The 27,360-nt window shown below is 34.4% G+C and overlaps 2 protein-coding genes and 1 long non-coding RNA gene across 3 annotated transcripts; 2 read left to right on the forward strand and 1 right to left on the reverse strand.

Moving 5' to 3' along the window:
- Window positions 1-24: 24 nt before the first annotated feature.
- Window positions 25-16,540, forward strand: LOC134257773 (adhesion G protein-coupled receptor B1-like). The gene is made up of 14 exons (XM_062740368.1): window positions 25-110; window positions 1,676-1,798; window positions 2,954-3,112; window positions 4,246-4,410; window positions 5,074-5,235; window positions 7,258-7,382; window positions 7,519-7,598; window positions 11,182-11,330; window positions 11,942-12,106; window positions 14,469-14,630; window positions 15,236-15,400; window positions 15,544-15,618; window positions 15,928-16,049; window positions 16,429-16,540. Exons 1-14 carry the CDS (start codon window positions 56-58, stop codon window positions 16,525-16,527), a joined length of 1,806 nt encoding a protein of 601 aa, XP_062596352.1. The 5' UTR covers window positions 25-55; the 3' UTR covers window positions 16,528-16,540.
- LOC134257765 (uncharacterized) lies at window positions 10,345-11,027 on the forward strand. Its single transcript, XR_009989994.1, has 3 exons — window positions 10,345-10,490; window positions 10,643-10,765; window positions 10,875-11,027. It is a non-coding gene; the product is annotated as an uncharacterized LOC134257765 (long non-coding RNA).
- A 6,980-nt stretch (window positions 16,541-23,520) lies between the features above and the next one.
- On the reverse strand, window positions 23,521-27,076 carry LOC134257774 (uncharacterized transmembrane protein DDB_G0289901-like). The gene is made up of 5 exons (XM_062740369.1): window positions 26,995-27,076; window positions 25,533-26,111; window positions 24,749-25,489; window positions 24,617-24,655; window positions 23,521-23,925 (listed from the first exon to the last, which is right to left on the reverse strand). The coding sequence occupies exons 1-5, from the start codon at window positions 27,074-27,076 to the stop codon at window positions 23,873-23,875; spliced, it is 1,494 nt and encodes a 497-aa protein (XP_062596353.1). The 3' UTR covers window positions 23,521-23,872.
- Between the last annotated feature and the right edge of the window lie 284 nt (window positions 27,077-27,360).

The raw sequence follows: 27,360 nt of genomic DNA on the forward strand, positions 1-27,360 counted from the left end.
CTTGATAACACTTTGATAAGAAGACGATCACTGAGGAATATACATACGTCCAATCATGAACAAATATGTTATATTCCTTGTTGTTATAAGTCTCTTGGATACTTTCTCAGGTAACAATTAAGAATACTTAAAGATTAGGAAATATGAAGATATGGAAAACAGTAGTAAAGGTCAAAAGTCTATAAAAGCTATATAAATCTGGAGTAGAGCAAACACGGACTTCTAAGAACTTCATAAGTGGAATAGATGCCGTAGAGAGGTAAGCTTTCTTTGTCAACATGTACGTACTCTTTATCGTAATCGGGTAAACGGAACACAAATCCACGGACAATCGAGTGTAAATAATGGTCCAACAGATGGTGTGAAAAACGTAAGTCTTTATCGACTTAATGCTAGATTGTATTTACTGACAGGATTATATCGACCACAAAACTGTAAATATCTTATGTTTCATCAACATATTTATCAATAGTTAGCATTGTTTAGAGGCTGTTTTAAAAACAAGGTAAGTTATTGATAAGCATATTGCTGAAGCAAGAACATCAGCAGTCTGAGGGCAATAATATTTAGGGAGAGGGCTAAAATAGGCATTTCCTGCTGCTCAATCCCATTCACTTCGTGAATAAAATTTTATATAAATAAAAAACATCAGCAGTCTCGTTTTAACTCATCATTTCGTTTGTCCTATGGTCGATGCAATTTGTCAACAAATACTGTTTATCATTTACTTAAATTTTTACTGAAGGTTTTCATACTAATTGTTAGGTCATTTCATACGCATTGAATTGTTGACGGATTTTCCCGTTATTTCCCGATCATGCCAAGGAGCACACGGCGGGTGTGACCGGTGTGTAGGGTATTCTCACTCCTCCATGGCACCTGATCCCACCTCTGATATTTTGGAAGTCCGTGTGTGCTATGCTCCTATATTGTATTGTTTTATGGACTTTTGAGCTTGAATACTGTTTGTTATCTCCATATATACGAGTATTTTCCATTTTTAAAAAATATTTTTTTTGTACTGATATTATGAAAGCTACTCTAGCATAGGCTGTACAGTGGTATTTTTAAATATCTTATAATCTTAAATTAAATTGGCCAACAGAAAAAATGTAATTAATACGTTTTTTTTCTCTAAGCTACTGCAAAATCAATTGATTTATAGAGAACTAATGTTTGGGGTCATAACTTTCAAAAAACATACAATCAGCATTGTTCACCGAAACTTCTGTATATTCTTCATGTTCCCTTGAATTTGTATCATATTCACAAACTGATCCTCGTGGATGGAAATGATTCTAAGTACATGTATAATAGTCGCCTGCGTCGCCAAGTAGTTGGAACGTTTCACTCATTTATAGTGTCATGGTATTAACACCATGAGACATAGAGAGCAGTTGTTTGGTTGAAGCCGCGTTTATAATACCGGTGTTCCATATCATAGAACGAAAAAGACCCCCCTCCCGCTTCAACATTGTACTGGCCTCTACATAAAGCAAACCTATGATCAATGCATGCTAAAAATCAAATTAATGCCGATGACCTTCTTTGAAGATTCAACCAGATTCAAAGCAATATCATGTAAATTTCAAAAAAATTATTTTGATGTCCAAAATATAATTTTGAAGATTTTTGAATAATTTATACTTTTTTATTCTTTTTATTTTATTTACAGCTGTTGCTGGTATAATATGTATGTCCCACGCACGTTGTATAAACATGATGCACGTGGCGAGTGACGAGGAAGCTTACTGTCAATTCAACGCATTTCATGTTGGTTGCTGTCATGTCAGAAAAAGTACGGATTCTTATTTAGTTTTAATACATCTTAAGCTCACTTGAGCCCAAGCCTCAAGAGAGCTTTTCTGATAGAATGTTTGGTGACTGTCCATCCACCCGTCTGTCGTCGGTATTTTTTTCACATCTTCGATTTTTCCAGAATCCCTGGTCTATTGTTGCTAATCGATTTTGCCTCAAAGTATCCTTGGATGAAATCTTCCAAAGGAACAATAAAGCAATTATGAAACATATTACATTGTAATGTGGAAACATCCTCAGGTAGAGCAGATTCAGTTGTTTATACATATCATGATACCCGGTCTTGGACAGAACAACAATAAGAATTCGTTTTGCATAGGAATATAAAGGAAGAAAACTTCGAAACTTAAAAATCTTCGGAAGAACAGACATGATTAGTCATTTAGTATCTATATTTATCCTCAGGTGGCGTAGATTTAATTATGTTCACGGTATGATCCGATGGTTAGAGGCAACATATAATATCATATTTTAAAAATCTTAAATTCAACAAAGTCATGAAAATTATATTGATAAAGGAGCATCCTCAGGTAGCATATATTCAGGTTTGTTCAAATCATTGCCTCTGAGGATGAACAGTAAAACCATTGATAGTCATACTAGAATTCAACTCTCCTTCGTATAAATTCAAATCATTTTAGATTAGGGACTTTGGATTAGTTTGGGTTACAATAAACGGAGAAGAGAACTATCAAAGAACGACGACAAGAGACAAAACTGAATCATATTAATTAAGAAATACATACGTTACCTTAGTTAAATCATTTTTTTTTTTTACAAAGTATGCAATGTTGAGATTTAATGTTTAGCCGAAAATGTATGGGGAACAATATATCCGGAATAACATTTGGCGAGTTTAATGTTTCTTTCCAATGGTTATAGGAAAGAGCCATGTGTTACCCAACCTGAATAAATGCAAGAGAAGAGATAAATTTCGTTTTGGCTACTATATCTATTTTAGCAATCCATAATTATCATTTATTTTTAATAAAGAGAAAATAAATGAACATTAATAAATTTATACGTTATCCAAAAAAAAAAAAAAAAATAAAAAATAAAAAAAAAAAAAAAGAATACGGAAAAGTACTTTATTTAATTACCTGTATAAATGCTAAACAGTTACTACCTTCTCTAGAGCCTTCTTTTTGGGGACAGTGGAGTACTTGGGGTTCTTGTAGTGTGACTTGTGGATCAGGTGGAACAAGGACTTCTACAAGGAGGTGTATGGGGTCAGGGTCATGTCAGGGGTCATCTTCGAGGACAGAAGCCTGTAGCCAAACACAACCTTGTCCAAGTATAATAATTTTGGTTTTACGGAAAAAATGTAACATAGAAATTTCCTGATAAGATCTTTTGTTAAATTTTACTTACGTGATAACCAGATCTGTTCTTTTTATAAGTTTTATATGAATATCAATGGTAAATTATAATGGTAATAGTAATGGCAGTAATGACAGTGTGCTGTACAAATGAAAAAAATAAGAAAAACATGACATTACTCTCAAATGTAAATTCACATGAATGTAATGATGCATTACTAAAAAATAAATACTGTATACAGGGTTATTTTCGCCCCGTGTTATTTTCGCCCTTTTGCACTTGCAAACAGTTTGCCCCGTTTTAAATTCGCCCTGTCATAGTTCTGTTTAAGAAATTATACTGTGTAATTTGAATTCGCCGCGTTTTAAATTCGTCCAATCAAGAAGAGGGCGAAAGGGGCGAAAATAAAACTGGGGCGAAAATTGTACCTCTAATTATAGTTGTAAACAATAGCAAAAGTATATCTCGTAAAATAAATTCAAACTTCTTCATAACAAAAGCCTATTAAACATCACTAAAAATAAAATGAATAGTCAATATTATATGGAACGTTTATCAACAAAACATGCTGAACTTATTCTATTAAAATAAATATTTTCAGACTTTACAAGTATTAAAATAACCCTTCCAAAGCATACTTTACTATTATGAGCAAAGCTATATTAAAAAAAAATGTAAACTTACAGTTGGTACACCTAGCTAGAAATGATTCAGCTTCAACAATGTTCAACACACAGCCTTCCTAGCGCGAAACATTTCGTGCAAAATCATAAACTATGAAGTCACGTGATCACAGGAAGTGATGTTGAAATTATCAAAATATTAAACAATACATTTAAATAAAAACTAATGTGTATTTTCCATGATTATTTGAAAAAATGACAATGACAAAAATCATTTTAAATGAAAATCTTAAATACTTTAGCTGAACAGAATTTCTGTTACTAAAAATAGATGTGGAAATTACCTTCAATGACAAACAGTGTATGAAAACAAAGAGAGATAACTCTACTGTGAAAATCACCACATCACACTTAAATTATTAAATTATTTATGTTATTTTTTATTGTTAAAGAATCAGTCTATTGCTAAAGTCTTTTTCTTAAGTTGATGGTGTTTTGAGTGACTGGAATGGCTGGACTTCCTGTAGCCAGACATGTGGTTGGGGTCAAAAGACAAGGTCACGTGTCTGTCATCAACCACAGCATGGAGGCTTACAATGCAACGGAGATGTGAGAGAAAGCGAATCATGTCATGATAATTACTGCCCAGGTAAATATCTAGTATACTATTTTCGAATCATTTCTTTATTTTTTATCATGTATAACATTGTGTAGTCAAATTCACTGTTCAACAATGGCCTCACAGTTGGTATGAAGCACGCTTGTTAAATAAAACCTAATGATAATTTATATTTGCCATCAAAGTCATTTTAAATACTGAGTACCATACAAAATGCTGAATTTAAACGAGGTTTTAGAAATCCCTGTAACTTCAACTTACCTACCAGTTGTCTGTTTTGGTTTAATGATTGATCTCGCGGTATACCGTTATCTTTATTTGCATATGGTATTTACGTCTCCCAACTAAATCTATAATCAGGAGCATTCTCTGAGTATCCTGAGTATCAACGCCAAAATGGAAGGTTGATGATAGAAAAGCTGTCATCATTTGTTACACAATTAAGTTATTAGCCTTTATCGTCCATAGTCAGTAAAACATCGGAATATGAAACAGATGTGACAGACTCGTATGGATTATATAAAGTTATCTAATAAAATTATAATGTTTTTTCAGTTATTAAGAATGAATTAAAAGTACAAGTTTCACAGAAATGTAATTGTTCCTCAGTCGCGAAAATCAATCGTGGCGGCTTGATTCCAAACTGAATGATCGCGAATAACAGTTGGTTTATAGTAATTGCTTTATTTTTAGTGAATGGTTGGACTGGTGATTGGAGCAGCTGGAGTTCCTGCAGCGTGACTTGTGGTGACGGTCACATGACTAGATCACGTGTCTGTCATCCTCCACGATTTGATGGTTCTCCGTGTCCAACCAATTTATCAGAGTCTAAAAAGTGTACTAATTCACCTTGCGGTAAGGAACTCTTCGATACATAGAAAAATGTAAGCAAAAAATTAATGAAAAGAAATATGTGCTCATTTAGCAGCCACGTAGCATCGTTTTCGAAAGTGGGGGGGGGGGGCAGCCAGAGAAAAAAAGAATTGACTTACCTTTTTTCAATGCCAACTTCTTTTCAATACTGGCTATGTTCGCTTACTGTCGGTTAATTTAAATAAAATGGTTTTTCAGCTGCTTTCGAAATTTTGTTCAGCCTAAAGCTTACATGTATTTCTAAAAATATAAAATTCACCTCTCTTAAAAAACTATTATTTGTTGTCCATATGTAACAATATATCTTTCAGTGAGTAATTATGAAAAACATTTTGTATACATTTCAAAAGTCGAAAAACGCTCAATACACACCAATGATACTAGTACACGTTGCTATTTAACTACATGTAATTCTTAAACAAAAATGCTTAAAAAGAATACAGAAAACAATACATTTTAAGAAGTTTTTGAAGTCTAAGGGCCGTGCATAACTCAGTCAAAAATGGAAAATTATTATACAACTTGAACTTTACTTTGAAACACATGCCGCAACATTTTATAGCGGGGGCATAAAATGAGAGTTTGTAGGAAATACCTGCATACTGTAAAATCACATATTTTCGGGGGTGAAATTTTCGTGGTTTGAGGAAAAAATGTCGGTTCGTTGGGATTTGATTTCGTGAATGAAGAACTCTTTAGTAGTAGTGCATATAAAATTTACATTTCGTGGTGGGCATGAATTAGTGGGTCTTTTTATACCATGAAAACAACAAAAATTAACCCCCCACGAAAATTAGTGATTTCACAATATTATTACCGGCCGCCAGGAGGTGGTCGGTTATTTGATAAGAAAGTTTGAAGTCGTCGTGCGTTTCTGCGGAGTTAAAGCAATTTAAATAAAAATATTGCACATTCATATAATAGAATATTAAAACAGATCGAGTGTTTAAATGATTAACAAAATACGCACAATAATCATAAAATTAAAATTTTGTAAATATGGGGTAAATGTTTCATCCAATCCTGATTAACAAACTCAGACATAATTGGGGTACGGAGACGTGTTGGGCATAGTCTAAAGCAAAGACCACGTTATACAGTATACAAGTACATGTATAAACAATTTTACTTTCTCTATTTAAACAGGATTTGTTGAATATATTTTAAAATGCCGTGTATATATACATTTCCGAAAGATTGATTGATTGATTGTATATTGTTTAACGTCCCTCTCGAGAATTTTTCACTCATATGGAGACGTCACCATATGCCGGTGAAGGCCTTCAAATTTTGACCTTTGCTCGGCACTCAGGGCCATTGATCAGTGAGGGATCTTTATCGTGCCAACGCCTGCCGCTGGCACGGGAACTCGGTTTATAAGGTCTCATCTCCAAATGATTGAATGACAAGTTATTATCAGACAGAATATTACGAGATTTTGCTCCAACAGACAAGGATAAAACGCGTTTTACAGTATGCCAAGTCTTTTCCCGCCACATCTCACACAAAAGAGGAGAAATGTAGCGGCGGATCTAGAGGGAGAGGGGGAAGGGGGTAACTTCCTCTGAGAGCGAGCGAAGAGCCCCACATATTTGTTGCGTTTTTATTAAAGCAAAACTATATGTCTCTATGGATAAGATAAGTTTAAACTTTAGTTCTAACCTTTAAATGTAGAAACTACTTTAAAAACAAAAACATCAAACTTCGACAGATCGAGTTGGTTTGTAACAAACTATGCAGAGGACTATGAGTAGTTTGCTTATACATGTATTAATGTATATGTATTATGTATTGAAGAAAATCCTGTAAAGTTGCAAACAAATGCACAATGTCACAGGGATATATTAATTAACAGATAAATATAAGATATTTTAAGAACAGATCAAGCATTCCAGTTTCTAATTGCTTCATTGAAAGGACCAATTGGTTTGCGACCGATTTTTGACGCTCGCGTCAATAAAATTAATGTTTCTTGTGTAATTGCTGTTTTGGCTTTTTGTTTAGGCATACCTTGTCCGTCATGCGATGATAACCTTAACTGTGTCTGGAACAACACATGTTCTGCATCGGAATGTTGCATGGCAAGGTCCCCAGACCACGGATTTCGATTCACAGTACACTGTGTTCAAGTAAATTAAATAATGAAATTTACAATCTACGCGTCATACTTCAAAAGCCTTATTATTCGTGTACAAAAATTGACATGCATGTTATTTATTATTCCTAGTCAGTATGCTTTACTAATGTGTATCTCTGTTGTTACAGAGTGAAGATTGTCGTTACATGAAAACAATTTCAGGAAATGCTGAAATCTACTGCTGTGATGACAGAGAGTGCCTCAGGAAGTATGTTGGAATATAAATGTTGTAATTCTCTTGCTGACGTTATAAATAAAGGAAAATAATAAAAATAAAAAAGGTACATTTTCATTCACAAGAGAGAGAGAGAGAGAGAGAGAGAGAGAGAGAGAGAGAGAGAGATCAAATTAAAGTGTTTAACTTATGAACAATAGGTTCAAAAGACAAAAAATAATCAATTAAAATACTCGTAACTTTCTTTCTGAAATAATTTAAAATAATTAAGATGTAAAATGATTAAAATGTAAAATGCAGCATAACGAAATCATTATTCAGCTGAGTTTTACCAGTTCTTAACAAACAGCTGCAGAAACCCTAGAATGATATAAGAAATGTAAATTAACAAAAACTTTCTGAAGACCTAATTGGTAGCAAATAATATTGACTTGCACTCTCCGTAATTAAAAGATTTCATGTTTTAATCAAACCACATGCTAGTTAATAATATAAAATAATATAAGACTCCTCTTACTGAGTTGCACAACGTAAAAGTACAGCGCAAAGATATGGGGGGGGGGGGGTAAACCAAAAAATTATTTTCTTCTCTTCTGTAAACTAAAAAAGTTCAAAATCTTTGAGGTATGAAGATTATATTTGTACAGTCTGACACTGATATCATGGAGTCCTTGCTCCATGACCATGAAACAGAATAAGACTTAAGTCAAATTTTCAATCGCCTTGAAAATATTTATTAATTATTTAATCAGTCTTTAAATTTACAGATAACAACATTTTCGTATTAAAAAAATATTTAAAAAAATAATTCTAAACTCCTTGACTAAAAATTATTTTTTTATTTTAGACTTTGACTTGAGCTTAAGATATTTCGTGATCATGGGGTCTGGCCCGAAACAATAAATTAATTGAATTGAAAGTTTGAAAAATTCATAATTGAAAATTGACACGCTTAACTTCTATTTAACAAGCATAATTGAAAAGTTTCAGGTTTTCATTCAAATACAAACCCACGATTAAAATTTTGTTTTACATGTATATTGTATATTTAACATTATTTGAAAAGTTACATTAATTTGAAATTTTGACATTAAGTCTATTCTCAGTTTATGCCCTATAGACCTGATCAAGCAATACCATAAAATATAAGTTTAAAATAATAATCCGCTTCATGGAATCTAAGAGAATATCATAAAATAAACTAGAGGTACTGTAAGCATTGAGCTTACTTAATGATACCCATGTCTATCATTTTATTATAATGGGGAAGTCCATTTTTTGCTCTTAGAGACAAAAAGGTGCACAATTAATGACATTATGTTGTAGAGAATCCGTAAAAGTATCATTTAATTTTATAAAGTGGTATAGGGGGAGTTGAGGATAAGAGATGGGTACCCTTCAATATTATAGAAAGAATGGCAGTTTGGGAATATAATAAAAGATAGTTATTGTACCCTTTCAGTGAGAGATCGTACAAAATGCAGACCACTTACAAAGCATTTTGAGAGAATTTTACAAATATTAAAATAATCATGGCAATAACATTCATCGATACTTTAAAAACTAAAGGTACTGTGAGCACTTAGCTCAGTAAATACCGGCAATGCCTCTCACAGGATTAAAATGGCAAAATTAATTTTTTTGCTCTTGGAGACCCATATAAGAGGTGCACAATGACAGTATGTTATGAAGAATCTGTGAAAGTATATCAAATTTTATTCAGTTGTGTAGGAGGAGTTACTGATAAGAAATGGGTACCCTTTGATATTAAAGAGAGAATGATAGTGTCAATGGTTTGCTTTGGGAAACCAGAAAGATGTGTCAGATAAAATACTGTAGTAAAATAAAGTAGAAAAAGAGGCACACAATGGCAATATGTAATAAAGGCTTTGTGAAAGTCGTTTAATTTCATTTAGTGGTATGAGAGGAGTTGCGGAAATTTTTGTACTCCAAAGCGTAACGGACGGACGGACATTCCGATCATTATATACCCCCCCTCCCCCCCACCCCCACATACACACACTTTTCAAGAGTGGGGTATAACAATGAAACTACAGGTACTATGAGCACTGAGCTCACGAAATGATACCTTCGCCTCCCATATGATTATTATGGCATATAAAGTTCATGTTCTGTTCTGAGAGACCCGAGATAAGTGTCAGATCAAAAAGTAAATTTGGATTTGCATAATTGTTTGTAATATGAAGAATTTGCAACAATGTAGCATTACATTTTATTCAGAGGTATAGGAGAAGTTGCGGATAAGAGATGGGTACCCTTCAATATTAGAAAAAGAATGGCAGCGTCCATGTTTTGCTGTTTGTAACCCAAAATATGTGTCGGATCATGTAACAAAGACTCAGTTGATTTCATTCAGTGATATAAAAAGAGTTGCGGATGAGAGATGGACACCCCAAAGCTTAATTGTTCACGGACGGGCAATAGGCGCTTTATATTATTGACATAGAAACTCCTCTTGTTTCTGATCAATTGAAATAAAGAAACAAGTGAAAACATTTACAACTGTATATTAAAAACTACGAACAATATAAAAAATGTGATAAGAATTTATTACACGGATCCTTGGAATTCCAGACGAGATGTTGAATCGGGTATATTAGAAAAAAAAACATTCCCTGTTGACCAGTGTTAATCAGGTACGCAGAAAATTAGAAAGCTTAAAACCTATCAATTGGTTTGAAATATGTATCACTCAAAAATATGACAGAAAAAATATGAATCAATGAATATTACTATCAATGTTATTACTCATTGCTAGAGAATATGTAATAATAGCACATGTAAAGGACTTCTCACCAAGGTAAAACTGATAAGAAGAGGACCACCGAGGAATACACGTGCGTGCAAGCATGTACAAATATTGTGTACTCCTGGCCGTAATAGGCATTTTGGAGACTTTCACAGGTAACAAAACCTAGATCATGTTATATAAAAACAAAAAAATCATTCTGAAATGCCTAAGTAACGTTAGATATTTGGTATATAAATGTTAGATGTAGAAAGAAGATGGTAATCAAGGATAAACTGAAGCATGTTTTTTTTTTATACTTTTACAGCAGTTGCTGGTACGATATGTACGTCTGACGAACAATGCAAACATTCATATCACGTGGGAAGCAACCAGGAGGCTTATTGTCATTTCACTGTTCTTCAAATCGGCTGCTGCCAAATCAGAAGAAGTATGAATTAACTAATTGTGATTTTTACTGACTTAATATTCCCCATATTCTGAAATAAAAACCAGTGTCAAGAGGCGATGAAAAGTAATTTATTGCTCCCTCTCATTAGAGACTGCTCACTGGACACAGTGGAGTACTTGGGGTCCTTGTAGTGTGAATTGTGGAGCAGGGGGCTCCAGGACCTCTACCAGAAGATGTAAAGGGACAGGGTCATGTCAGGGCTCTTCTTCAAGGACAGAGACATGCAGCCCAAAGCAACAATGCCCAAGTATGCGATGGGGAATTGGGGATATAATTCTATAAATGTGTTAATTTTATTTTTATTGTCAAAGTTTGATCGTCACATTTATAAAATAAAAATAGCGAAGTCAGTATTTGTAATCATTTTTTTATTTTCAAGTTGATGGTTTTCTCAGCGACTGGAGTAGCTGGACTACCTGCAGTCAAACATGTGGACGAGGCCAACAGACGAGGTCACGTGTCTGCCATCAACCAAAACATGGAGGTGCACAGTGCAAAGGAGATTTAATGGAGAGCAAAGCATGTCTTGTTAAACACTGCCCAGGTAAACATTTATAAAATTATTTTAAAAATATTTTTAAAGGTCATGAAAATAATTTGACGTTTTATTCATAATTCTAAAACAGAGAAAATACAAGATTATTTTAATTTTTGAAATGCATCAAAGAACTTGAGTCTTCAAATATTGTCACATGTAGAACACGAACATATCAAGAAAAATATGCAAGTAATGTTTGACGTCAATTTTACTCCAGCACTTTGCCTGATAAATATATATTTCTCATCTTACTCGATTTAGCAATATGGCGTAATTTTAAGATCATCACATGTCGATTAGACAACTATGAGAACGTAGGAGGAGCGTTAGCATTTTTGTCTAGCGTGTACTCCTGGAATGTTCCATTAAAATTAAATATTTTATATTATCGAATGTGTTATTTATTACATAATTATGAAATCATCTTGCCTAATCGAGTTGGATTCACAAAACACTACAACCTTATTTTAACAACTTACTCTGAAAAAGATTCTGTATTTTTGTGGCACTGATTGAAGTTCAGTCAGTATTCTCCAAGTTGTAAAATTAAGTAAAAGAAAAAAAAAAGGCACATGTAACCTAAATATTCATGAATGCTGTATTCGATTTATTTTTAGTTAATGGATGGACTGGTGATTGGAGTAGCTGGAGTTCCTGTAGCGTGTCTTGTGGTGACGGTCACATGACTAGATCACGTGTTTGTCATCCTCCTCTGTTTGGTGGTTATCCTTGTTCGAGCAATTTATCAGAAACAAGGAATTGTAGTCAAACGCCCTGCGCAGGTAATTTTTTTTTTTTTAAAACGTGATGACTTTAACTTTTCTATCGTCAACTTCCCTTACTTATGCAGCAATATACCTTCATCACCTGCATACGGCGTTTATATATCTCAGTTTATTCAATACGCAAGAGCATGCTCTACGTATGAACAATATCTAAAACGAGGTAAATTATTGACAAACAAGTTGATGAAACAAGAATATCAGCAGTCTCGTTTAAAGTAATCATTTCGTAAGTTCTCTGGTCGATACAATGACCTTGTCAGCAAATACAATTTATCATTGAGTTAAATACTGACTGACGTTTTTCATACTTATTGTTAGTCCATTATTTATACACTGAATTGACGACGGATTTTCCCGTTATTTCCCGATCATGACAAGGAGCACACGGCGGGTATGACCGGTCAGCAGGGGATGCTCACTCCTCCATGGTACCTGATCCCACCTCTGATGTTTTAGAGGTCCGTGTTTGCTCTGCTCCTACTTTGTATTGTTTTATGGACTTGAATTTGATATTGAATAATGTTTGTTCTCGCTATATCCTTCATTTAAGGGAAAAACTTATTATAAGTTATCTCCAATTGATAATGACATAGCTCTCCACTCGAACAAAGGTAATTTTCTTCATTCAATGATGCTTGTAGAAAGTTGTCCATTTTGTTGAAGCAGTTCTTGAGAAGTCGAAAATTGGAAAATACTTTAAGACAGACAGACGGAGGACAGTCAAAATATGATCAGTTCTAAACGCTTGCTAGAGCTTTCAGTCCAGGTGAACTGAAAAAAAAGAGAGAAAATGTTACAAAAACTTTTTAAAAACAATTATCTCAAATATTCTTAGTAATTGTAGTACCCTTTCTATTGGGGAAAAGTGTTAATCAAACCTGATCCCTAGGGATTCTGTATCTAGAACAATAACAATTTCATCCCAGATATTTTATTGAATTGTTCAATAAATGAAACATATGGAGATAACGAACAGTATTCAAGATCAGAAGTCCATAAAACAGTACAAAATAGGAGCAGAGCAAACACGGAGCTCCAAAACATCAGAGGTGGAATCAGGTGCCATGGAGGAATGAGCATATATATTATATAACCTCCGTGTGCAGGTGTTGAAGGTATATTGCTGCTAAGTAAGGGAAGTTGACAATTGAAAAGTTAAATTCATCACTTTTATTATAGAGCGTGGTTGTTAGATTACTATTAACGTCTTTATTGTAAAATATCCAAATACTAATATGAAACAGTTGTTTCAGACTCTGTGGTATGTTTTATCTCGAGCTCACCAGGATATATCGTATCGACTTAAAATGAAAACTGTTAATTGACAATACGTCGTCGATATATCTAAATGTCGATTTGAAGGCCACAGCAAGTGTTTTCTTCTTTTCACGTTTAAGATTTTGCACAAATTCTCTTCATATGAATACAATAATAGGTCTGCTGATAACAGGGCGCAATTGGTACTCATGGAAATTCCAAAAGATCGTTGGAAGACCTGGTCTCCAAATCCACATAGATATTGTCAATCAGAAACTCCTAGCATCTTTTTGATGTCAACTTCAGAGTACTTGTGTGTAATCAGAATGTTTTTAAGAAAATACTTTTGTATCAAATAGCCTGGACTTTAATTTGGAATGGTTTTGTATAACGTTGAAAAATCGTAGGCTTTTAAGCTATTGATTTGGTAAAATCTTGTGATTTCAAATTGTCCAAAAGTTCCTATGAATGTTTAAGTATCCACATCTGATTTACACCACCTCTTGAATATATTGTTGCACAGTTCTCTTGAAGTTTCTCCTTCACTACGGTTAATATCTTAGTGATGAGTAAAAAAAGAGGCTTGGTTGAGCATTTACTGCAACCCGCTATGTATCTCTGTAAGGATTTTTGTAAAGTTTTGGAATGCAATATTGATATGGTGGTTCAAATTCATTTTGGTTCCTTTGGATCTTCAAAATATTCGGAACTGACGTATGATTTTGAAGAATTTCTTCTTTTGAAAGGGAACTATGAGTATAAGTTGGATTACCACTTGCAGAATTAAATCCAAGTTCTTCTAAAATACAATTTATATAATGAGCCTTACAAATGAAGACAATGTTGTTACCTGCTTTGTCAGCAGGGACCAGACATACTGATCATGTAATCTATCTAATTCTTTTTTCACCTCTGGATTGTTGAATACATAAGGATAGATGGTTTTCATTTTGCCCCTCCATCTTTTAATTAATACGCGATCGTAACATAGATCTGACACATTTAATCCATTCTGACAAAGTCTTCACGTCTTCTTTTTCATATCTGGCCCATCGCCTAAACTAATTAAACCTAAGCAATCAAAAATACATGTATTTTTAAGTTGATGGCCTTTTGGGTAACTGGGGAACTTGGAGTCACTGCACTGCGACATGTGAAGGAATAAGAAGGCGTACTCGGACCTGTATTCCTCCTCAACATGGCGGCGCACCTTGTCATGGAAGTACTTTATCAACGAAACGCTGTGGAGCAAGGTATTGTCCAGGTACCAGTTAAAACTTTATCGTGTTTCTCTCTAAAGATCCTTCAAAATATATTCGATCTCCTGCATATTTGCTTAATTGTAACGTTTTATCACATAAACAATATATCTTATATATTAATATTTATCTCGAGCTATCTTTCCTATATTATGTATCTTTCCGGTCACGAAAGGATCAAATCCTTACTCCACAGCTCTCAAGCAAAGGTTCTAACCACTGCACCCGATAAGTCATTGATTCATTAGTTCATTTGAAGTGCACAATACATTTCCTCTGATTCAAATATTCTGGTGTGGTGAATAATTAGCAATTTTATCTTTAATCTGAATTCGGTATGTATATAGAAATATGAATCATATTTATCAATTATCATGCTTTTTTTCTTGGTTTAATCATATTTATAAAGAAAAACTTTCCGCAAATTTAGCTGGCAACAAGTGACAGGGAAACTTTGAGTCACAGGTATAAATTATAACAGTATGATTTTCTGTAAATATTCGACACAATAAACAGCATAATGATGGATATAGTCTGACTCTGAATAACATTTAATTATATAAGAGCATAAAGACTCTTGAATTAAGAGTTCATTTGCTCTGAATTACAGTGGACGGTATTTTAACCACCTGGGGGAGTTGGACACCATGTAGTGCCACGTGTGGGGGTGGATCGCGAGTAAGGTCGCGGGCGTGTATCAATCCTCACCATGGTGGCAGGAAATGCATCGGACCATTATATGAAATGAACAACTGCAAAATGGCTACATGTCCAGGTAAGCGTTGATACATATCCTACAGTTGTGATACTTAAGGGGACAAAGTATATCATGTTGATATCAATTTTCCTCCATTTTTTCCCTTTTGGTTTTATTGATAGTTATATTTTCTTGGCTACAAATCATTTTATTGTCTTAAGCTTCGAATACAGCCCCTCCAACCACAAAGCAAACAACAACTTCCACAACAGCTCATCAAAATACATCACCCGCGGGTAAGGTATTCAATAGTATTCAAATAAAACTGAATTCAATTAGACATATTCCATCTTTCGGCAGCTCCAATGCTGGAATAACATTACAGGCTTTAAAAAAAAGAAGTTAATTTTGGTGTAAGACATAAAAGGATGCTTAAAATATAACGGGAACTGAATCATGTCAAGTGCGAATGTTATGAGGCATATTAAATAAACCAGAGGTACATGTATGACTCGCAAACTTCAATCAAAGAAGCTCACTTTCAAGAGCAGCAATTTTCTCAGATAAGCAACAAGAAAAAAAAAGCAATTTTTACTCCACACCAGGGTTACCTTGTCCGACGTGTGATGATCAGATGCGATGTACCTGGAATACTGTGTGTGACAGTTCTGAGAGCTGTATGATCCGCTCCTTAACTGGATTCCGATTTTCTACACATTGTCTTCTGGTAAGGGGAAATAATCGTGATAAGTTGATATAAGTGCGTTATGGGTAATAAAGTAACATTCTAATTTCAACATGTACACACAGATTGAAAACTTAATAGTGCATTGCCACTGGGGTCTTTCTTTGAGAGAACATACTATTTCTAATTTTCAAAAAATACCGACATAAATAAATAATGGATGGAATATAAATTTGAAAAGAAATTTTCGTTTTCCAAAACCTCTGACCAGGAATTTGGGGGGAAAATGCTTTTGATTTTCTTTTAATATTTTAATCGTTGATTTGGTTCCTGTTGGGGAAATGAAGGAATAAATAAATAAAATAAATGAAATAAATTATGCGTATAGTTTATATCATTATTTTTTATTTGTTTTTATCAGAGAGATGACTGTGTTATAATGAAGACACTAGTTAAATCAAATGGAGAGATATACTGTTGCGACAGTCGGAGCTGCCTGCGTAATTACCTAGGAGTTTGATTGTTAATTATGAATAAATCAAATAAGCCCATGCCTTTATACATTCTACTTAGAGTTAGAAGGTAAAAATAGAATATTAGTGAGATGAAGTCACAATTGTATGTAATAATAAGATTATTCGATTGCTTGTTGTTTAACGTCCTATTCGAGAATTTTCACTCATAAAAACGTCACTGTATACCGATGAAGGCCTTCAAATTCAGACCTATACTCGGAACTCTGAGCCATTAAGTAGTGACAGTAGGTTTGATGCAGTAAGCGGGAATTGAACCAGGGTCTCCCGATCAAAATACGAACCCATACCACTAGGCTACCGTGATCAAATGTAAAGAAAGTCATTGCATGGCATTTAAGGTGTGTCAAGCATTTGCACAATAAAACTGCTATGAAAGAACAAAAAAAAAATATTATAGGAATCAGCAATCGCCAATATATGCAACTTTATTCTTAAAAACAATAATGTACGACTAAACTATATAGATCTTGAAAAGTCTTTTGTTCCAAAGATTTTAATTAATGCCATAACTGGTTTTAAACGTGGTAAAATGTCAACCACTAACTTACTTCATGATAACGTGATGACCTTGAACAACTTTTCTCTTGTCGACTTCCCCTATTTATGTAACAATATACCATTACACATCTAGGATGATTCAATACCCAAGAGCATGTTTTTCGTGTGAACAATTTCCAAAATGAGACAGGCTTCCGGCAAACAATGCAAATTGATGATTGGTGGCAGAAAATTTGTTCGGAGTCATAATTTTACGTTCAATACTACGATACGGTTTGCAAAATTAATTAATACAATCTGTCGGTCGACTGCATGATGACGTAATCTTTAATATTAGGGATGGCAATAGAATACAGAATTGCTAATCGGTTAACCGCAAGACGTTCCGACCGATTAACCGGTTAACCGTATCAAATACGCATTTTCTTGATGTATAGAAACAGCTTTTAGTAGCTCCATTCATATATACAAGAAGACTGGTAAAGTCTAGATGTTTGAAATTTTTATTTTTCTTGATTCTTGCGTTAAAAACCCACATTCTTAAATACTTTATTTACAAAGTTTGTTTAGTAATTTATTCGATTAGATAACTGCAAAAAAAAATTAAACAAACATACTAATTCGCAGTTCTCAATAGTGATTTAAATATCATTAAAGAAATACAGGACAATCAGGGTAACGAAATGGTGTTTATACAATAATTAAGTATTAACACTTCAAACACAAAATGACAAATTACCCAGAGATCTCAACCAAGAGAACCATAATTACATCCAAAATATTTCTTTTTTTCAAAAATGAATTTTAGAAAAATTAGGTACAAATTTAAATATATTTTATTTTTACCGACTAACCTATTACAGATTTGCTAACGATTGCCAGATATTTAAATTAAGTTAGCTACCAGTAACTGGCTACTAGTAGCTGGCTACGACAAGTGGGGAAAGTTGGCTACTAGTAGCTGGCTACGAGAAGTAAGTAAAGTTGGCTACTAGTAACTGGCTACTAGTAGCTGGCTACGACAAGTAAGTAAAGTTGGCTACTAGTAACTGGCTACTAGTAAATGACCTGAACCTTCTAGTACCTTTTGTGTAAAATTATGCAAACGGGATACAAATGTTGATTTTCTTGAAGTAGCTGGATTTTTACACCGCTGATATCCACTGATATTGTTGATAAAAACAATCTCTGAGCTTTTCCACATGATATGGCACTGCAGTTACCAAGATATCTCTAGTAATAAACTCAGCTACTGGTTCCTTTTGTGTAAAATGCTATTTTGCGAGACAAATCTTGATCTTCTTGAACTAGCTGGATTTTTACATCACTGATATCAGCTGATATTGTTGTTGATAAAAACAAACTCTGAGTTTTTCCACATGATCTGGCATTAAAGTTACCAAGATATCGTTAGTAATAAACTCAGCTACTAGTACCTTTTGTGTAAAATTATGCTATTTTGAAGACAAATCTTGATATTCTTGAAGTAGCTGGATTTTTACACCGCTGATATCCACTGAATTAGTTGATAAAACAATCTTTGAGCTTTTCCACATGATCTGTCAATAAAGTTACCAAGATATTGTTACTAATAAACTCAGCTACTAGTACCTTTTGTGTAAAATTATACTATTTTGGGAGACAAATCTTGATATTCTTGAAGTAGCTGGATTTTTACATCGCTGATATCAACTGATATTGCTGATAAAACAATCTCGTAAGTTTTTCTACATGATCTGGCACTAAAGTTACCAAGATATCGTTAGTAATAAACTCACCTTCTAGTACCTTGTTTAAAATTGTGCAATTTTGGGATACAAATGTTGATATTCTTGAGGTAGCTGAATTTTTACACCGCGGACATCCACTGATATTGTTGATAAAAACAATCTCTGAGGTTTTCCAAATAATCAGGCACTGAAGTTACCAAGATATCTGTACTAGTTAATAGACTCAGCTACTAGCACTTTTTGTGTGATATAATGCACTTTTGGGAAACAAATGTTAGCACCATTGAAGTTAAAGAATTTTTATATAGCTGATACATTTTTATCTTCCAATATTAGTGATAAAAAGAACATCTCAGGTTCTCCACATGATCGGAATCTGAAGTTACCAAGATATCTGTACTAATTATTTAACTCAGCCACTTGTACTTGTAATGCAATTGGGATATTAATTTAGCTGATATCTACTAATATTGCTGATGTAAATTTTTTCCTAGCTTCTCCAAGGATCTTACACTTGAAAGACCTAGATATTTGAAGTTATATAATCAGCTGTTAGTTGTTTTTTGTGTGTAATAAAAAGCAACCTTTGGATATAAATATCGACAACATTTAACAAACTTGATTCTTGCAAGCAGATATTTTTTTATATTGCTGATCTGAACTTTCTCATAGCTTCTCCACTTAATTTTGCACCGAAGTCACCTCGATATCTGCAGTTATATCTTTTGCTACTAGTGCATTTTGTGAAATATATATTTTTGTTGACATCTTTCAAATAGCTGGGTATTTAGAGAGCAGGTATTTTCTGACACGGCTAATCAGAAATTTCTCTTCGCATAACACATTACAGACGATTTAAGTTGACGACTTACGTTTATCTTTACAGATCCTAATATATTTTTTGAGGCATTGAAGTAACGGGATTCTTACTAAGCTGATATTCACTTGTATAGCTGATGAAGTCATTCTGTTAGCTTCTCCACATGACCTGGCACTGAAATTTCAAGATATCTGTACAGTGATATACTCATCTATTAGTACTTTTTGTAATACATGTATAATTAAGTTTGCGATATAAATGTCGATTTCTTTGAAGTATTTAGTTTCTTACATATTTGATATCTACTAATATTTCTGAAGTTAATATCCCATTAGCTTCTCTATATGATAAAAAGACGCTAATGGTAATCTAACAATCAAGCTCTATGATAAACGTGTTAACTTAAACTTTTCAATTGTCAACTTCCCGTATGCTGCAACATACCTTCATCATCTGCATACGAGGTTTATATCTCTCAGTTGATTCGATACGCATGCTCTTCTTATAAACTATTTCTAAGTTCTATGGTCAATACAATGACCTTGTCAGCAAATACAATTAGTCACTAAGTCAAATGCTAATTGACGTTTTTTCGTACTTATTGTTAGACCATTATTTTCATAATGAATTAACGACTGGTTTTTTTCCCGTTATTTCCCAATCAAGATTATAGGCACACGGTGGGAGTGACCGGTCAGTAGGGGATGACCACTCCTCCATGACACCTGATCCCACCTCTGATGTTTAGTAGGTCCGTTTTTGCTCTGCTCCTATTTTGTATTTAAATGGATTATTTAGCTTGAAGACTGTTCGTTATCTCAATATATCTTACGCATACCATTTAACCTACCGTCATATATATATATGTATCTCATTGTTATATCAAAACGTCATTTAATAGTCAATGTCAAGAACACCTCAACCAATACCATGTACATGTACTATTCATCTGATCGTTTACATGCTCAGTTGCTCCGACTTTTTACATATATAAGATTGGTAACTGTTTCATTTGACCTACATCTGAAACGTTCAAGTTTTTCAAATCTATTTTTATTCCGAAGACCATCATAACTATGCCATGGGCCATCGAATTTAGACCTCACCAACAAACGGAAATGACCATGCCGATTCAAAGTTGCTCCATACAACTCGTACTGCTGGCTAACAATGATGATGGGATCTATTAAAGAATCAGTTACTAGTCTGCCTTCAGCAGATGCCAGGTCAACTATAACAAATAGTAAAACAGAAGTGGATTCAAAGCGGCGTGTTGTTGTTAGTTGTTGTTGTTTTGCCACCACATCTTAAAGGGCAACGAGATGAAGTTCCATGATCCCAGTCAAATAGAAGGTCATGAATAGTGTTTTGATTGTGACTTCCTAGCCCTAATTCGATGAGTTCCTTTCGATAAGACTTCTTCTTCAAACACTGAGTGCATTCCGTTAGAGTTATGTAACTTTGAGATTTAACAAGGTGTTTTACCGTCATTTCAAATTCAGAACCAAACAAATCTATGTGGAAAAGCTAAGAGATTGTTTTTATTAGCAAAATCAGTTGATATCAATGATGTAAAAATCCAGCTACTTCAAGAATATCAAGATTTGTATCCTAAGTATGTATAATTTTACACAAAAGGTACTAGTAGATGAGTTTATTACTGACGATATCTTGGTAACTTTAGTGCCAGATCATGTGGAAAAGGTAAGAGATTGTTTTTATCAACAATATCAGTGGATATCAGCGGTGTAAAAGTCCAGCTACTTCAAGAAAATCAACATTTGTATCCCAAATTGCACATTTTTAAACAAAAGGTACTAGTAGTTGAGTTTATTACTAACGATATCTTGGTAACTTTAGTGACAGATCATGTGGAAAAGCTCAGAGATTGTTTTTATCAACAATATCAGTGGATATCAGCGGTGTAAAAATCCAGCTACATCAAGAATATCAACATTTGTATCCCAAAATTGCACAATTTTAAACAAAAGGTACTAGTAGTTGAGTTTATTACTAACGATATCTTGGTAACTTTAGTGCCAGATCATGTGGAAAAGCTAAGAGATTGTTTTTATCAACAATATCAGTGGATATCAGCGGTGTAAAAATCCAGCTACTTCAAGAATATCAACATTTGTATCCCAAGGTTGCATATTTTTACACAAAAGGTACTAGAAGGTTCAAGTCATTTACTAGTAGCCAGTTACTAGTAGCCAACTTTACTTACTTCTCGTAGCCAGCTACTAGTAGCCAACTTTACCCACTTGTCGTAGCCAGCTACTAGTAGCCAGTTACTGGTAGCTAACTTTACATATCTACGATTGCCATTGTTCCGACAGAGTAATCGGTTAATCGGTTACAAATTGCCATCCCTATTTAATATACATATTGTTATTAAGCCATTATTTCCATAGCAAACTAGCCAAAGATGACACAAAGCATGCGGTGGGTTTGGTCGACCGGATGGCGCAGTGGTTAGAATGTTTGCTCCAGAGTAGCGGATTAACGAGTTGATCCTTACGTCGCGGATTCAAAACCCCACTAAGGGGCGTGAAGACCGGGTCTTGGGAAGAAAACGTATAAAATGAGATCACGTGCCAAAGAAGGTGGTCTGCACGAAAAAATCCTTCACTGCTCAATTGCCTGGGGTGCCAAGTTTAATTCAAAATTTTGTAGCGAACCGCCAAGTAGTGGCGTCTCAATATGAGTGAAAAAAGTCTTGAAAGGGACGTTAAACAAACAAAGATAAAAATGAATGTAATCAACGGGATAACCAACCGGTTACTTTTCCATGGAATCTGAACCATAACTTTGATTTTTTTAAAGGTCTTTGTTGGTTCTGCTTAGAATATATATTGTTTTAATGGCTTTTTGAGCTTGAACTCTGTTCCTTCGCAAATTTCAAACATTTTTGAAAACAAAATTATTTTAGGGATCCTGGTGTGTTCTCAATTTTCTACAGACACGTTTGCTCAGTCGGTAGAGCACTCGCTCCGTGATCAGCATTCGTGAGATTCAAACGCGGTCGGGACTGACCCAAGTCGAGAAAAAAGGACGCAATTGTTCCTTTCATAACAGCTCGGCAATTTGGAGTGAAAGTTGCGGATCTTTCAAATAAGACATCAAAAACCGAGGCCCTATATCACGATATGTGTTGGCATGAAAACAAACTCGTTCTGCTCAATTGCTCTAAGTGACAGTTAATTTCTAATTTTGAATCCCTGCATCGGTATATTGGGACTATATAAGTGAAAAAATTCTCAAACGGTATGTAATAACATACAATCAATCAATCATTCAGTTTTCTTCAAGTGTTTCTTCTTCTTCCTATGAAGTGAAGGGCCGCTGCTGCGCTGCTGCTGCTGCGTTTGCTCGCTTCCTTGAATTGTACAAAATAACGTTTTAAAATCGTGAAGATATAACCCGGAGATAGAATTTGTTTTACAAAAACTTATCAAAATTGAAAATCTTTGTACGATATGTCTCAGTTAGCCATACTTCATATTTTCACTGGAACGCGACACATGAAAAAATGCCGATCGAATGCGACTTTTTTTTTTTTTACTTTGACGTCACTGAATACAGTTTTGCCTGTGCATGGATTTTGAAAATCCCATCATTATTTCCTTATTTTCAACTTTCTGAATAAAAAAATGAAGTGCAACTCCATTTCAAAGCACACCATATTTTATTAATTTTTTTTACAATAGAAAATGACATAGGTTTAAACAAGTTGATTTTTAAAAGGGATGCTTGCTAATACTTAGTTTCTGATCGTATATAACCTATATTTTCAGACCAGTGCGTCACAGAACTGCATTTAAGTTAAAGCTTCAACATTTAAAAAAATATTTTGAAATGGTTCTTTTGATCCTATAAATCTGTATTAAAAAGAAACAAAAATATCAAACATCAACCTTTGAATAAAATTTATTCCAATTTCAGAAAGAAACATGGTTCGTATCTAGTGTTCAAATCCTCGACAAACAAAACTTGAATGCCTCCTTTCTCTGGGGGAAAATTAAAACATCGCGTTTTGTTAAATTGGATATTTATTCTAACGCGTATGTATATACAAAAAACAATATGTAAATGGGTCCAAATGGCATTGATGTGAAACTGAAGTGAAAGATTGTCTAGCTATAAAAATTCTCCCAGGAGAGAGAACAGTCAATTTCCGTCACATTTTGATTCATTTTTTGAAATTTCTTTGATAAATATTGATGTATTTCTGAATTTGATGTACACCTCGAATAAATCTTTGATTCACGGCTTTGGAGCTTAACCTTGTTGTTGTTGTTGTTGCATTTGTTGCATAAATGCGTCGACTCCAACTGAAACATAAAAAAATGTTTGTGAAACACTGATGCCTTGGTATGGAAGCTTATGGCAAAAGGTTAAAATTTCTGAAATGTAAGTGACATTGCAAGGCCTAAAATTGAAAAAAAAATCGTTACCCAAAAGAAGGACTTGTTATCTAGAATATACGTATGTCCTATCTTATGAAAAACATGTACACGGGTGAAATATTAAAGCCCTAGCATCAACTCTTCCCAAGTCATATGGCGAAAGTTAGTTTTTCTAAAATACCGTAGGTCAAGCTTCAACATCAAATTCAATTGGTAAAATTTGTACTATTCAAAGGAAGGTCCTGTCACAAGAAATGCACTTGAAAGCCCTTGTACAAACTGTTTAAAAGTTAAGACCAAAGTTAATGTTTTTAAAAAGAATGTTAAAGTCAATGTCAAAAATATTTTACTCATGGAATGCCTTTGTCATAATAAATACACAAGTGATGCATGGAAGCCCTAGCATCAACTGTTCAAAAGTTATGACCAAGGGTTACAGTTTGGTAATTTTTTTGCAAAAGTTTATCAAACTTTATGGTTAAGGTAAGTAGGTAAGCAGACAGAAAAACAAAATTATAACCCTCAAACCTTCGTTTACTGTGGCATTTAAATATTCATAAAAATTCCGAAATTAAGATCTTTTTAAGACTTCTGAAAAAGCATTATAACTATATACCTTGTTGGTTAAACGTCATAGCATTGAACCCAGCACCTCCTAAAAAAGTAAAATCAATTTATTTTTAAAATAAAACAAAATACTATAACATTTAAGTTGATTGGGTTTCATAATAATAAATAAAGCATGTACCCGTGGATGATGCGCCACTCATCATGTTCTGCATAGCCTGCATCAGAGCTTGAGGACCTTGTAACATTAACTGATAAAAGTTTGATCCACTTGAAGATGAGGATCCCCCTGAGGTTCCACCGGAAGTGGAAGATGATCCACCGGAAGATGATCCTCCAGACCCACCCAAATTGATATTAAGTCCACCTGATAATCCAGATCCAGACCCACCATTCAAATTCCCGCTTATTCCTATGCCTCCAATATTGGTCGACCCACTGAGGCTTCCACTTACTGAACCAGAACCAGCGTTAATATTACCACTGAGTGATCCTGATCCAGTGTTCAAGGTTCCACTAGCAGTGCCGCTGACACCCCCATTACCGGCATTTATGTTGCCACTGAGGGAACCAGATCCAGTATTTAGAGTACCGCTGGCTCCACCACTAACACCATTAGGACCTGCATTGATATTGCCACTGAGAGAACCAGATCCAGTGTTCACGGTTCCACTAGCACTGCCGCTAACACCACTAGGACCTGCATTGATATTGCCACTGAGAGAACCTGATCCAGTATTTAGAGTACCGCTGGCTCCACCACTAACACCATTTGGACCTGCATTGATATTGCCACTGAGAGAACCAGATCCAGTGTTCACGGTTCCACTAGCACTGCCGCTAACACCACTAGGACCTGCATTGATATTGCCACTGAGAGAACCTGATCCAGTGTTAAATAAGGGTCCCACTAGCTCCACCACTTACACCATTCGGACCGATAGTAACACGTCCACTTAAACTACCCAAACCACCACTGACAGATCCGCCCACACCACCACTTACGCCCCCGGGACCAGCATTGATATTCCCATTCAGTGAACCCGATCCTGTATTCAAGGTTCCACTTGCGCCACCACTAACTCCGCTGGGACCTGCATTGATGTTGCCATTCAGCGAGCCCGATCCTGTATTAAGAGATCCACTGGCGCTACCACTCACCCCGTCAGGCCCAATCGTTACCCCACCACTTAAGCTACCGGAGCCAGTGTTCAAAGAGCCACCTACTCCTCCACTGACGCCACTAGGTCCTGCATTTATGTTTCCATTCAATGTACCAGCTGATCCTAAATTAAGGGTGCCACTGGAGGAGCCACTCACACCATCTGTTCCAACGTTAAGGTTTCCACTAAGGGAACCAGATCCTGTATTTACATTTCCATTGACGCTTCCACTTACGCCATTTGAACCAGCGTTGAAATTACCACCAACAGACCCTTTTCCTAAATCTACGTTTGCATTCCCAGACACTCCACTTTGATCAACACTTAAACTTCCAACTGGTGTGTCAATAGAAACCCCATCCAACAAGAGTCTTTTCTTCACTATAAGAAAATATTTTTAAGAAGTAACAAAATGACACTATGCCTTGATTTCAATTTTAAGAAAGAAAGGAAGCTGTAAAGTAAAGCACGCTTAAAGCATATGCATTCATATTGTATGTGGCGCTTTCAGCAAGGTAATTTTCATGCCCCTTGGCTATAAAATTTATTAAAAATTGAACGGATAAATGTAAAATAAAATGCTTTGTTTCTGACAATCAAACTTCACGGATATTACGAATAAAGTTTGTAACGAAAAAAATACTCCGTCTTTGACACTTTGCTGCAAGCCGTTTTCCTGTATTTACGTTTTCTTTTTGTTTGTTGTTTGTTTGGTTGTTTGGTTTTGTTTTGTTTTTGTTTTTTGCATATTGTCCGTTTTACTATATATGTATTCTAGTCATGTGTTAAGGTAAAGTTTTGACTTGCATTTATTAGCATTTTTTTTTATTCCGCTAAGAATTTTTTTGAGAGTTAAGAGATATTTAGTAATGAAAGCAACTTTAATTACATTTCAAACTAAATAAGAATGAATTGGAAAACAAAGTATTTTTGTAATATTTGATTGTAGGTTCTCGCTTATAAAGTGTAGATGACTACTTTTCGAAAATAAGATTTAGCGAAAATATAGAGATCTAGAGTATGTTCAAATTCATAAGTACATTCATGTGTTATTCGTACTTGTTATAATAAGCCTTAATTTTTCTTATATCTATTTCTCTTGTACATTAATAATACTGAAACCGATTAAAAAAAAGCATCAATATAAGTTATTAAGATTAATTTTCAATACCATATATGGATGCACATTATTTATATATGTATGTGCTTATTGAAAATTATATAAATTCTATTTTTTTTTTCAAATTAAAAATAGTTGACTTACAGTACTGAACACTGCTAGCACTGTGCTCTGACTCGATTCCCACTACAACCACAGAAATTAAGAGGAAAAGTGATACTTTCATATTTTTTCCTCTTATATTGTTGGTCATAAGGTCGGTATTGGGAGAGAGATAAGATGAGTGAGGAACTGTTCTTATCATTATTATCATTATATAACCATCAGGGACAGACAAGGTCATGTAAAGTTTAGAAATGGATGATGCTTATACCAGGTATATGTGATTTGAAATCAACTCGTTAATAATATAATTGGTCATCTGTGACAATTGAAAACACATCTATAAAATAAAACCTGGCTTAATTTTGTGCAATTTATTTTGGAAATATAAGAAAAAGTTCAGATAAT

This window comes from Saccostrea cucullata, unplaced genomic scaffold (genome assembly GCF_032062105.1).
Source record: "Saccostrea cucullata isolate Sc308-1 unplaced genomic scaffold, CSIRO_AGI_Scuc_v1 ctg1797, whole genome shotgun sequence".
In the NCBI taxonomy this organism is placed as follows: domain Eukaryota; kingdom Metazoa; phylum Mollusca; class Bivalvia; order Ostreida; family Ostreidae; genus Saccostrea; species Saccostrea cuccullata.

Coding starts and splice junctions, on each gene's coding strand:
- LOC134257773 (XM_062740368.1), top strand. CDS start 56: ATGAACAAATATGTTATATTCCTTGTTGTTATAAGTCTCTTGGATACT. Junction 3,113..4,245: donor CCAAACACAACCTTGTCCAA/GTATAATAATTT, acceptor CTTTTTCTTAAG/TTGATGGTGTTTTGAGTGAC. Junction 7,383..7,518: donor TCACAGTACACTGTGTTCAA/GTAAATTAAATA, acceptor CTGTTGTTACAG/AGTGAAGATTGTCGTTACAT.
- LOC134257774 (XM_062740369.1), bottom strand. CDS start 27,076: ATGAAAGTATCACTTTTCCTCTTAATTTCTGTGGTTGTAGTGGGAATC. Junction 25,490..25,532: donor ATCTGTCAGTGGTGGTTTGG/GTAGTTTAAGTG, acceptor GAATGGTGTAAG/TGGTGGAGCTAGTGGGACCC. Junction 24,656..24,748: donor GAGTGGCGCATCATCCACGG/GTACATGCTTTA, acceptor TTACTTTTTTAG/GAGGTGCTGGGTTCAATGCT.